General features: G+C 39.1%; 2 protein-coding genes across 8 annotated transcripts in view; both read right to left on the bottom strand.

Annotated features, from left to right (window-relative positions):
* vta1 (vesicle (multivesicular body) trafficking 1) overlaps window positions 1-7,784 on the bottom strand; it is a 47,248-nt gene extending 39,464 nt beyond the window's left edge. For both annotated transcript variants that reach the window (XM_055884920.1, XM_055884921.1), the window contains exon 1: window positions 7,570-7,784. In XM_055884920.1, coding sequence (XP_055740895.1) covers window positions 7,570-7,660 — 91 coding nt within the window. In that variant the 5' untranslated portion in view covers window positions 7,661-7,784. The remainder of the gene's footprint in view (window positions 1-7,569) is intronic.
* A 553-nt stretch (window positions 7,785-8,337) lies between these two features.
* gje1a (gap junction protein epsilon 1a) overlaps window positions 8,338-12,639 on the bottom strand; it is a 15,146-nt gene continuing 10,844 nt past the window's right edge. The window contains exons 2-4 of one of the 6 annotated variants that reach the window (XM_055884919.1): window positions 12,078-12,169; window positions 10,570-10,752; window positions 8,338-9,813 (exon numbers count right to left, since the gene is read on the bottom strand). In XM_055884919.1, the coding sequence (XP_055740894.1) occupies window positions 9,730-9,813; window positions 10,570-10,752; window positions 12,078-12,169 (359 nt within the window). In that variant the 3' untranslated portion in view covers window positions 8,338-9,729. Of the gene's footprint in view, window positions 10,269-10,569; window positions 10,753-12,073; window positions 12,386-12,639 lie in introns of those variants that run through there. The other 5 variants (XM_055884914.1, XM_055884913.1, XM_055884917.1 and 2 more) reach the window with 5 other exon arrangements.

Raw genomic sequence — 12,639 nt, 5'->3', positions numbered from 1 at the left:
TTTGGGCTGAATTTTAAAACGTGTATTTTTCTATATAGACACATTTGTTTAAAAAAAAAAAATCGAACTATATGCATTGAGCTTGTCTGATGCCTTAATCTTACTGTTTCATGAAATAAGACAAATGACACCGATGCTGAACAAAAATATAAAACGCAACATGTAAAGTGTTGGACCCATGTTTCATGAGCTGAAATAAAAGATCCCAGAAACGTTCCATATGCACAGAAACCTTATTTCTCTAAAATTGTGCGCACACACTAGTTTACATCCCTGTTAGTGAGGATTTCTCCTTCGCTAAGACAATCCATCCACCTGACAGATGTGGCATATCAAGAAGCTGATTAAACAGCATGATCATTACACAGGTGCATCTGTGGACAATAAAAGGCCACTCTAAAATGTGCAGTTGTCACAAAACACAATGCCACAGATGTCTCAAGTTGAGGGAGTGTGCATTTGGCATGCTGACCGCAGGAATGTTCACCAGAGCTGTTGCCAGAGAATAATTTCTCTACCATAAGCTGACTCCAACGTCATTTTAGAGAATTGGGCAGTACGTCCAACCAGCCTCACAACCACAGACCACGTGTAACCACGCAAGCCCAGGACCTCCACATCCGGTTTCTTCACCTGCAAGATCGTCTGAGACAAGCCACCCGGACAGCTGATAAAACTGGGTTTGCACAACTGAAGAATTTCTGCACAAACCGTCAGAAACCGTCTCATCTGTGTGCTCGTCGTCATCCTCACTAGGGTCTTGACCCGACTGCAGTTCGGCGTCGTAACTGACTTCAGTAGGGAAATGTTCACCTTCAAATGGTCACTGGCATGCTGGAGAAGTGTGCTCTTCACGGATTAATCCCGGTTTCAACTGTACCGTGCAGATGGCATTGTGTGTCAACATTGTGAACAGAGTGCCCCATGGTGGCGGTGGGGTTATGGTATGGGCAGGAATAAGCTACAGACAACAAACACAATTACATTTTATCAATGGCAATTTGAATTGTCGTGCCATTAATTCGCCGCCAACACCACGTTTCAGCATGATAATGCCATGTCGCCAGGATCTGTACATAATTCCTGGAAGCTGAAAATATCCCAGTTCTTCCGTGGCCTGCATACTCAGCAGACATGTCACTCATTGATCATGTTTGGGATGCTCTGGATTGATGTGCACAACAGCGTGTTGTAGTTCCCGCCAATATCCAGCAACTTCGCACAGCCATTGAAGAGGAGTGGGACAACATTCCACAATCAACAGCCCGATGAACTCTATGTGAAGAAGATGTTGCGCTGCATGAGGCAAATGGTGGTCACACCAGATACTGACTGGTTTTCTGATCCACGCCCCTACCTTTTTTTTAAGGTATCAGTGACCAACAGTTGCATATCTGTATTACCAGTCATGTGAAATCCATAGATTAGGACCTAATGAATTTATTTCGATTGACCAATCTACTTATATGAACTGTAACTCAGTAAATCTTTGAACCTGTTGGATGATGCGTATATATTTTTGTTCATTGTACATGAAGATATGTTATTTTGCAGTACGCTTAAGAGGACATGCACGGGACAGGATATTCAACAACCTTGATGAAAATATGTGGGATGAGGGGCTGTGTTGGGAGAACTGTGTGGGCGTGTATACAGATGGGGCTGGTGCTACGATGGTTAAACATAAGGGTCTGAAGACAAAAGGTACAAGCCATTGTGCCACACGTAGTATTCACTCATTGCGTTATACACAGGGAAGCGCTTGCTTCCAAGGCCCTTGATAATGAGCTTAGTAGCATGCTACAAAATAAAAATGTCAACTTCATAAAGGCACACCCCATGAATACAATACTTTTTTGTCCTGTGCAAAGAAATGGGATCTGAGCATGAATCATTATGGTTGCATACAGAGGTCAGGTGGTTGTCGCAAGGTAAAGTGCTGCTGCGTCTATTTGAAATGAGAGATTAAGTGTGCCTATTCCTACTGCATACAGTCCCCCCATGTAGAATGCTTGACTGATACTAAATGGCTGGCAGACATTTTTGATAGGCTGTATGAACTTTAACATGTCACTGTAAGGCCCGAAAAGCCGCCACATGTCATTGGCCGACAAAGTCGAGGGGTTTGTGAAGAAGCTAGAGCGGTGGGCAGTGCGAGTGGAGGACGGGAGTGGGGAGACGTTCACTAGACTCCACAAGTTTATTGAGAATGAACTGCACCAGGATGATGCGACAAAAGCAAGGATCACTCATCACCTCCAGGGACTTATTGGACATTTCAGGAGGTACATTCAATTGAAGAGACATAAAAACCACGACTGGATCCAACAATCGCTAATTGCCACTATCGCTGCCAGCTACCGGTCATCTACCGGTCATCTGAGCTACAAGACTCACTCCTGGACCTATCCAGTGGCAGGACCCTGTGCACAGCTTTTGTCTCACTGGATGAATTCTGTCTGTCAATCGCAGGAGAATACCCGGGATTATCTGAAATCGCATAGGATTAATTTATTCTTTCAGTGTCGACCCATCTCTATGAAACTACTTTTTCCGCACTTACATACATTAAAATCAAACAATGATCACGACTCACGAGTGGAAGATTAACTATGTTTATCCGGGTCAAGCATAAAGCCCAGCATACAAATGCTGTCTTCCCAGCATCAGGCTCCCAGCATCAGGCTCAGCCATCTCATTAATTCTAGAGAGTATAGATGGATTAAGAATAGGTTGATGAATAGAGAGATTCTGGTAATTACCCATGTATAGTGCTTTCAGAAAGAATTCACACCCTTTGACTTTTTCCAGATTTTGTTCCGTTGGGGCGGCAGGTAGCCTAGTGGTTAGAGCGTTGAGACAGAAATCGAAAGGTTGCTAACAAATCAAATTGTATTTGTCACATACACATGGTTAGCAGATGTTAATGCGAGTGTAGCGAAATGCGAGTGTAGCGAAATGCTTGTGCTTCTAGTTCCGACAATGCAGTAATAACCAACGAGTAATCTAACCTAACAATTCCACAACTACTACCTTATACACACAAGTGTAAAGGGATAAATAATATGTACATAAAGATATATGAATGAGTGATGGTACAGAACGGCATAGGCAAGATGCAGTAGATGGTATCGAGTACAGTATATACATATGAGATGAGTAATGTAGGGTATGTAAACATAAAAGTGCATAGTTTAAAGTGGCTAGTGATACATGTATTACATAAAGATGGCAAGATGCAGTAGATGATAGAGTACAGTATATACATTATATTAAGTGGCATTGTTTAAAGTGGCTAGTCATACATTTTTGATCAATTTCCATCAATTTCCATTATTAAAGTGAGCTGAAGTTGAGTCATTATGTTGGCAGCAGCCACTCGATGTTAGTGCTAGAGTTGATCCCCCGAGCTGACAAAGTAAAAAAAAAGGTTGTTCTGCCCCTTAACAAGGCAGTTAACCCACTGTTCCTAGGCTGTCATTGTAAATAAGAATTGGTTCTTAACTGACTTGCCTAGTTAAGTAATGGTTAATTAAAAATAAACAGGCTGAATTTAAAATGGATAAAATAAAATTGTCACCAGCCTACACACAATACCCCATAATGTCATAGTGTCATAGTTTTTCAAAATGTTAAGTCAATAAGTATTCAACCCTTTCTCATGGCAAGCATAAATAAGTTCAGGAGTAAAAATATGCTTAACAAGTCACAGAATAAGTTGCATGGACTCACTCGGTGTGCAATAATAGTGTTTAACCTCATCTCTGTACCCCACACATTTGTAAGGTCCCTCAACCAAAGACCAGCGAGGTTTTCCAATTCCTCAAAGGGTAGATGTGTACAAATAAATAAAAGAAGCAGACACTGAATAACCCTTTGAGAATGGTTAAGTTATTCATTACACTTTGGATGGTGTATCAATACACCCGGTCACTACAAAGATACAGGCATCCTTCCCAACTCAGTGGCTGGAGAGGAAGGAAACCGCTCAGGGATTTCACCATGAGTTAAGAGTTTAATGATTGTGATAGGAGAAAACTGAGGATGGATCAACAACATTGTAGTTACTCCACAATACTAACCTAATTGACTGAGTGAAAATAAGTATGCCTGTACAGAATAACAATATTCCTAAACATGCATCCTGTTTGCAACAAGGCACTAAAGTAATACTGCAACAAATGTGGCAAACCAATTAACTTTTTGTCCTGAATATTATAAAGTGTTGTTAGGGGCAAATCCAATAGAACGTATTACTGAGTACCACTCTCCATATTTTCAAGCATAGAGGTGGCTGCATCATGTTATGGGTATGCTTGTAATCGTTGAGGACTTGGGAGTTTTTCCAGGATAAAAAAATGAATGGAATGGAGCTAAGCACAGGAACATTTCTAGAGGAAAACCTGGTTCAGTCTGCTTTCCACCAGACACTGGGAGATGAATTAACCGTTCAGCAGGACAATGACCTAAAACACGAGGCCAAATCTACATTAGAGTTGCTCACCAAGAAGACAGGGAATGGTTCTACATGACAATGTACAGCAAGACATTAAAATGGTCTAGCAATGATCAACAACCAATTTGACAGAGCTTAAAGAATTTATTTAAGAATAATGGGCAAATGTTGCACAATCCAGGAGAGGAAAGCTCTTAGAGACTTACCCAAAAAGACTCACAGCTGTAAATCGCTGCCAAAGATGCTTCCACAAAGTATTGACTCAGTGGTGTGAATACTTACGTAAATGAGATTTCTGAATTTAATTCTCATTCAATTTGCAAAAACTTCTAAAAACATGTTTTCACTTTGTCATTATGGGGTAGTGTGTAGACAGGTGAGATTTTTGATTTAATTTATTTTGAATTCAGGCTGTAACACAACAAAATGTGGAATAAGTCAAGGGGCATGAATACTTTCTGAAGGCACTGTAAATGGCCAAATACAAGTGTGAAGTGAATGCAAACAAATATTTCTGTGTATACATCAATGTAAAGTTTTAGGGCTTTCAATAATAGATATTATAAATGAATGTGTGTCGGGGGGAAGGCGCGTACTGGGACCGAGAGCCAAAAAAGTTTGGGAATCCCTGCAGTAGAGTACAGTACACCATAATTTACTGAACTCAGGTTCTGCCAATTAAGGTGTGTGTGTGTGAGAGCGAGTCTTTCTGTAGTTTGGTTTTTGTACATATGAATGGTCCCCATCTGAACAATAATAATGCACTTGGACTGGCCGACCCAGAGGTCAAGACGGAGCTGGCCCTGGACTTGAGGTAAGGTAGCTGTCTCCTGGGTAGATGTACATCCATCACAGTACTCAAACGTTGATTTCTCATAAAAGCACACACATTCTTTCAGGTTACAGACCACGTAACTAGGCCTAGGAGTCCTAGACAAAGCGAGTGCAACAATATCCGTAGGCTAGTTATTGGTTTTGTAACAATACCCAAACATGCAAAGGAGGATATTACATTTTTCAATGTTTGTGTAGCTATTCAGGACACATCCCCATGAAGAAAATTACATTCATAACTATGCATTTCTGTATAGTACAAATCAGGGACCCATGATGTCATTCTGATAGAGTGTTCAATAACCAAAAGAAGTTAAATTTAAGGTGTCATTATAGCTGACTCCCCATTCCTTCTGCAGACATCTTTGAATCTAGATTCGGAGTAGATATTTAACAGTTTTTGGAAAACATGGTCAAATCAAATTTTGGGATATTTAACCATCATTCTGTTACCAAACTTTACATCTGCCCTGTCCTTGAGTAAATGTATTTTTTTGCAAAATTTTTACTGGACATTTTTTAAATTAGTCCTTGAGCAAAATGTGTCCTTGTGCACAGAGTTGTATGGTTTGTTTAATTTTGTAATCAATGGCTTTTGTTTGGCATCATTTTAAAGTGACACATTTTCAAGTCTTGGCGTCATTCTGTTACCATGGAATTGTCGACACACACATTCCGAACAAAAATATAAACGCAACGTGTAAAGTGTTGGTCCCATATTTCATGAGCTGAAATAAAAATGAATAAATTAAAAAAAATAGCATGCAATTGGCATGCTGACTGTAGGAATGTCCACCAGAGCTGTTGCCAGAGATTTGAATGTATATTTCTCTACCATAAACTGACTCCTACATCTCCTACATACATTTAGAGAATTTGGCAGTGCGTCCAACTGGCCTCACAACCGCAGACCACATGTAACCACACAAGCCAAGGACCGTTTAAAATTGTTGTATATATATATATTATTGTGTAATGAAAAGCACTTTACAAATGTAATACATTATTATAGTGGATATATCTTGGTTACTAAACTTTGCATGATTTTGTCCTGAGAGCCTAACGCAACTTCCCCAGCCAGTCAGATGGACTCGTGGATATCATTTTTATGTCTCTGCGTGCAGTTTGAAAGACGTTGCTAAGTAGCGCTAGCTCTATTGCTAACTGGCGTAAGTGCAATTGCTGGAAGTCTATGGGTATCTGCTAGTACGTTAACGCTAGTTAGCATTGGTTTGCGAAACTACCTCTAACTTCTGTTACGAGATATTGCCACGCCAATAGATGGCGCTGCTGTTGTGTATTTTACTGTAGTGAGGAGTGAGCTAAATTAGGCTTTACGCACTGAATGGAGCTGTACGCATGCTACCCAAAGATGCTGAAGTAAAGACATTCTTATCAACTTTAACTTGTTATTGTATTGAATAATCAGCATACAAAACAACTTCCTTTATACTGGACACCGATACATAAAAATGGTATCCACAAGTTAATCTAACTCTGGGGAAGTAGATAACGGGCATCAATGACAAAATCCCGAAGTATCCCGTTTTAAATTTAGGTGGCTGTGGGTCATAATATTTTGAAGGCATAACGTCATTTGTGTAAATAAACTACCGGCAATCCATCAGAAAGCATTTTAGGTTGCAGGAGAGGGCTAAATCAAGTAATTTGAGGACGTTTTGTTATGTTTATTCTTCTAGAGAAAAGGGAATGTCACAAAATGTACCCAACGTTAGGCACATATCTTCCTTACGCTGTCTGGCAAGCCAAATAACCAGCCATGATCTTACCATATAAACTGCTTTTTCGCAAAGGTGGCAAAGCATGTTAGCTAGCTAACGTTAGCTACTAATGTTACTTTGAGCATTGTCTAAAGCTGACCTTTCTAAACCAGTTGGCTAACAACTAACATTAACTAGTAATAAATGCTATGCACCTCGACTACTTTTGTGGAAGCAAAAAGCCGACGGAGGCAAGCAAAGGTCCAGGAAGTGCGTTTACTTAGCTACCCACTAGTAAGACTGTAGGCAAGACAACTTGTCAAAGTTGTAGCTCGCAAGATAATTCGTTAGCCGCTACCATTAACTACCTGGTGTTATGATTCCATAGCTAACGTTAGCTAGCTACCTCTCTACGTATCTCATAACATTACGGATTTACATGTTCGCAATAGTTAGTTACCTAACGTTAGCTATTTGACTTGACGATGCATAGTTATGCCGATACGTTTACAGATGATTGGCAACTAACGTCAGCCGAGTTGGCTAGTACAAACTCACAGTAATAAGCCACGACAGGATCCCTCTTCTCATGTTCCTGTGCAGTTCTTAGATAGTGCTGAATGGCTTTTAGCTGTGGTGGAAGAGCCATCTCTAAGAATATCAATAACACTAACTATAACAGATTAACCAACAATCGAAATGTGGATCGTTAGTTAGCTCTAAAAAGTGTTCCTAATATCGAAGAATTCTTCTGCTCCTTGTTCAATACGTATAGCGCCATCTCCAGGACCGGAGGACTATCAAAGCAAAACAGCATCATATTGATATATTCATTACTGTGTACTGCAATGCATACCACTTGTAATCTCAAGAGCTGTGTAGCCAACAATATTATAATATGAATGTAATAACAATCAATGAGAATTATGGCATACCTGTGCAGTAAACTGTCATCAAGGAACTGCATGCAGCTTGTGTTTTGGGGAGTTGTTCGACACCACAATGATCTGCTGTGATTACACTGCATATTCACCTCCCCCCCCCCCCAAGAGATAGCATGGGGCTATCATAAACACTGGGTATGTATAGAAAACAACTGAAACTGGGGATGCAGCTGTCCTGTTATTGTAGGATTGCTTTGTCAATACAAAAAAATGTCAGTACAAAAAAGCTGCAGCATAGCACCACCTCTAACAACAACAAAGAAATCATCTAACTGATACTTTTGAAACGTAAGAAAATGTTTGATCCTGAGCTAAAAAGCAACACAAACAGATTTTTTTTTGAAACATCATACTGTACAACAATATTGTCCTAAGATATGAGTTGGTCATAAAATGTGCACCTTTTATTAAACAAAGCTGAGAAGTTTTATGCATTTTATAAAGAACACTCAGTCAAAACAGACAATAGATGTAATGAAATTACGCTAAGAAATGTAAACATTGCAAGCAAACATTAGTAAAAATAAAAAACCTACGTAACAGATATGGGTCCTTGTGGGGTATTTCAGAATGCAAGACTAATTACTTTGTGAGCTAGATATTCATAGTTTCTATCAAGCCTGATTTCTGATTAATAAAGGTAACTGGATTTGAGCTTATTTCAAGTTCAACATCTCTTTCAACAATACAATCCGCAGAATTTCAGACTGTGTATACCGGAATTAGCTTGATAACTAATTGATCCCACTTCCCCAAAATACTCCTCAGATTTACTGACAACCAAATGAATGTCATTGCTTCTTTTAACAGTTACCGCAGCTTTTTATACAAAATGAAAGAGGCAAACTTTAAAACTATCCAGCTGTCACAAATACCAGAAAGCAGTATGCCATATTGTACCTGAGATGATACATTTAGCTGAAAATAATAACAAAAGTTGGATGGATGCCTGATAATAACTTACAGATACAAAACAAAAGAGGTAATCATTTTCAGTACAGCAACAGCACAGGGTAAAATCAAAAGCATAATACTACAAGCTATGAAAAGGGTCTTAAAATAGTCAAATATATGAGTTAACTATTCACACTGTGACCAGCAACTTATCAGCATATACACTTAAATCTACAGTGATGTGCAGAATCTGCATGATAAATCTGGTAGCATGGAAACCCATCTTCTTTAACTGTTATTGATACCATTCCAATATATAGTATTTCAAAACCTTAATTTCACAATCAAAGGATGTGCAAAAAATCGTTCAAATTTAAAACTAATTTGAGAACCTTTATATAGTCCGGAACTTCAATTCATACAAATGTACAATTACTAATTTATTATGAACTAAAAATAATAAAGGCCAAATATTGAAATCAAATCTAAGCTTCATTAGGTGAAATTTTTGCCTGCCTTTTTTTCATCTGAAGGCATAGTCCAAATGCCTTAAAATGACCCATTTTCAGCTTGTGTCGTAGGGTATCAGGATGTTACCATTGATGACACGACATTGGCCATATGTTGTACTGGACAATTAGATTACATTACTGTGGGATGTAGGTTTGTCTATAGGCCCCTAAGAAGACTACAACAATGCTATAACACTTTTCACTGGGTACAAATACTGAAGTATGGATGTGGAAAATATTAGAATTACTGGTAACACATTTCTTTCTTATGTGGGCCAATGATTGAAAGCTGCATTTGTCACAACAATATCATTAGTCTATTGACAAAATAAGGTTTAAATCTGTGTGACTTGACTTAAACAATGGGATTATGGAAAGAAGTGTCTGAGTGTCGACTCCCAACAAAAGAAAGCAGAGGTATGTAGTTTTCGGCCTTGGTGTCCATGCGAGACCTGGATAGACACAGAAATTTGAAATATGACCAATTACTCTGTAGCAAATAACACACAGGTCATTGATTGGTCAAATAACCCAATCTCCTACAGAGTATCTCAAATATCTCAGCAACACACAGCAGCACCGTGATCCCAGTGAAAGTGTACATTGCACTTAAAAATATGGTCTTTTCAAAGTGTTCTGGCACCATGCATTTTGTGACATTGAACGTCTTTTCTAGGGCACTGGCATCACACATGTAGAGTGGGTGAACCTGGAAACCAAAGAGATGGCTCTGCAACCAAAAAGCGATGACTTCCAGAATAATTCTTAGTAGGACAGAGATGATGTAGAAGACAGTGTATGTAGGTCTCTGAAGGATTTCCTCCTGGTCAATGTTTTTACAGGCAGCATAGAGATGAAATACAGCTCCAGGGACTAAAACAGTTACCAACTGCAATGCCCAGAATACCTGCAAGCAGAATAACATTCTGGCTAGTGGAAAAACAACCTATTCACAAGTCCACATTGAACAACAGCACAACTTTGAGTCCCTCTGTTAATGACGTTGTTGTTTACATTGACTTCAACTGGAACTTAATGATTGGAATGAATACTGTTGGGTTTAAATCACATTATACAATATCATCAGAATATTATAACGATGGTAGAGTGAAAATTCACAACTGTTTGTGGATCCTGACATATTACCAATAGTTTCTGTCTAGCTTGTATTCTAATATCAGATAAGTTAATGCAGGAAGCTGTCTTACCTGAGGTGTTATCGGCCTAAATTGGTTGTAACAGTAGAGATTTAACTCCCTCCTGTCTGGATCACAGCTGAAATGGAGAGCTTCATTGCCATAGACTGCAAAGCCCAGGACGCCCAGAAAGAACATCCGAACAGAGCCAAAGAACAGTGTGTGGAACTGGCCTATCACTGTCGGAGGCCTGAGCTAAAACAAACACACAGACACAGAAAAACGCTTTAAAACAGCATTTGTTTCTAAAAGATAAAAAATTGTGTGAAAACTGATTGAGGAAGCAGAAGTATGATTATCATTTCATGAATTACACAAACATTTGTGAACAGATGACACATTGGAATACACCACCCTCATGAAAAAATTGCAGATGGACCAAATATCAGATCTAAATTAAACAATTTCAAACATGCTTATTAATCAGTAATGCATGGAGTATTTTGGTAATAGGTTATCTGTCATGTTTCAAACACAAACCTATTCTGAAAGTAGGATATTTACTTTGCTATATGTAATACTTAGTCATCTATCAACAAATGCAACAGTCTATCCACTCTATTGTACAGGTAGATGATATGAATGAATAATTCAGAAAACTCACTGGGCTCAAAGTGACCACGACCATCGTCCAATATTCTATATATTCTTGGTATCACAATACTTACACATCCTTCGTAAAAGTTCTTAATGTAGTTTAAAGACATGACTTGGCTGCTATTCTCCCAGTTCAATTATTGTAACCTGGGGGTCATTGTCAATCTGCTGGCATCAGGCAAAGCCAACTATAAGTCTGAAGCTCCTAATGACCTTTTGCCCGAAAGCCCTTGTCAATGCATATTTGTCTTTTATCCGTGGTGCCTTCATCAATTTACCCACTCAGTAGAAAAAAGACAACAGAAAGGAAAAACAAAGGCACGGGGCATGTGTTCGGCCCATAATCCCCATTGAACAAAGTCAGCGAAAAAAATTATTTGTAAAACACAATAGGAGAGAAAACTAAATAGTAAAATACAATAGTCGCACTTGAGTGTTATTCTGAGCTTCCAACTGAACAATATGAGATACATTGTGTTTAAAAGTTAGTTTTATAACTCCATCTAAAGAATTTGCATGTCAATTTCCACCTCCATTAGTTTTTAATTTCACGGATGACATTTGAAATGATAATTGTAGAGAAGTGATTTAGGAGCTACTAAACAGCTTCTGACAAAGGAGCATTTATAAAATACATACTTCAGCGAAACTTTTATAATCTTTGAGTAAATTAACTCGGAATAATTTCACTGACATATTTGAACTGACATGAGGCACACAAACAAGTAATTTATATAACTACGCAGTCAAAAGGAACTTCTCCTTGTTGGAACATCGCGATACACACCCTGCACTGTAAGTAGCCTACATCTGAAAGATAATTCACCAAGTTGTCTCAGTTTCAACAAGCTAGAGCAAACACACAGCAGGAAAACACGACAAAATAAACAAAGCAGGCAATAAAATGAAGTCCACACACCAACCGTAATCCAGGCGGAGTGCTGTTCATTCCCCCTCTCAATCAGAGCTTGGGTCCTACGCTCATGCCACTCTTGCACTCCCAGGGAGAGACCTGCTGGAAGAGTACCATGATGGATGCGTTTCTTTTACTGAACGCGTACTGTCAGAGCACAAACAACAAACCAATAAGCAAAGCATCAATGAGATCAGGCATTTGGATCTGTCAATAGAGAGAGAGCATAATGGACAGAGGTACTATTACTTAAATAAAGATAACACAGTCCCGCAAACATCCAGAGAGCACGTGGCCCACACGACGCAATCACTCAGCTGTTCCTGTCCTCATCAGTCAGCGTAAAAAGCAAAATCCTACCTGAGGGACATAAATGACTGCTCTACCACGGACGTATACCATATGTGATATATATCACTAGGCGGTAACTTCGATAGGTAACACACACAAACATAAGGACAAGGCATAGGTCTATAGCTCAATAAATAGAATAGCCTACACCTGCATTAACTATGAGTGGTCTGAATTGGAATCCGTTTTACGCACAAACTGATAGAAAACAACAGTAGACC

This window comes from Salvelinus fontinalis, chromosome 27 (genome assembly GCF_029448725.1).
Source record: "Salvelinus fontinalis isolate EN_2023a chromosome 27, ASM2944872v1, whole genome shotgun sequence".
Taxonomy (NCBI): Eukaryota; Metazoa; Chordata; class Actinopteri; order Salmoniformes; family Salmonidae; genus Salvelinus; species Salvelinus fontinalis.
This window is presented reverse-complemented; position numbering and strand designations above follow the sequence as displayed.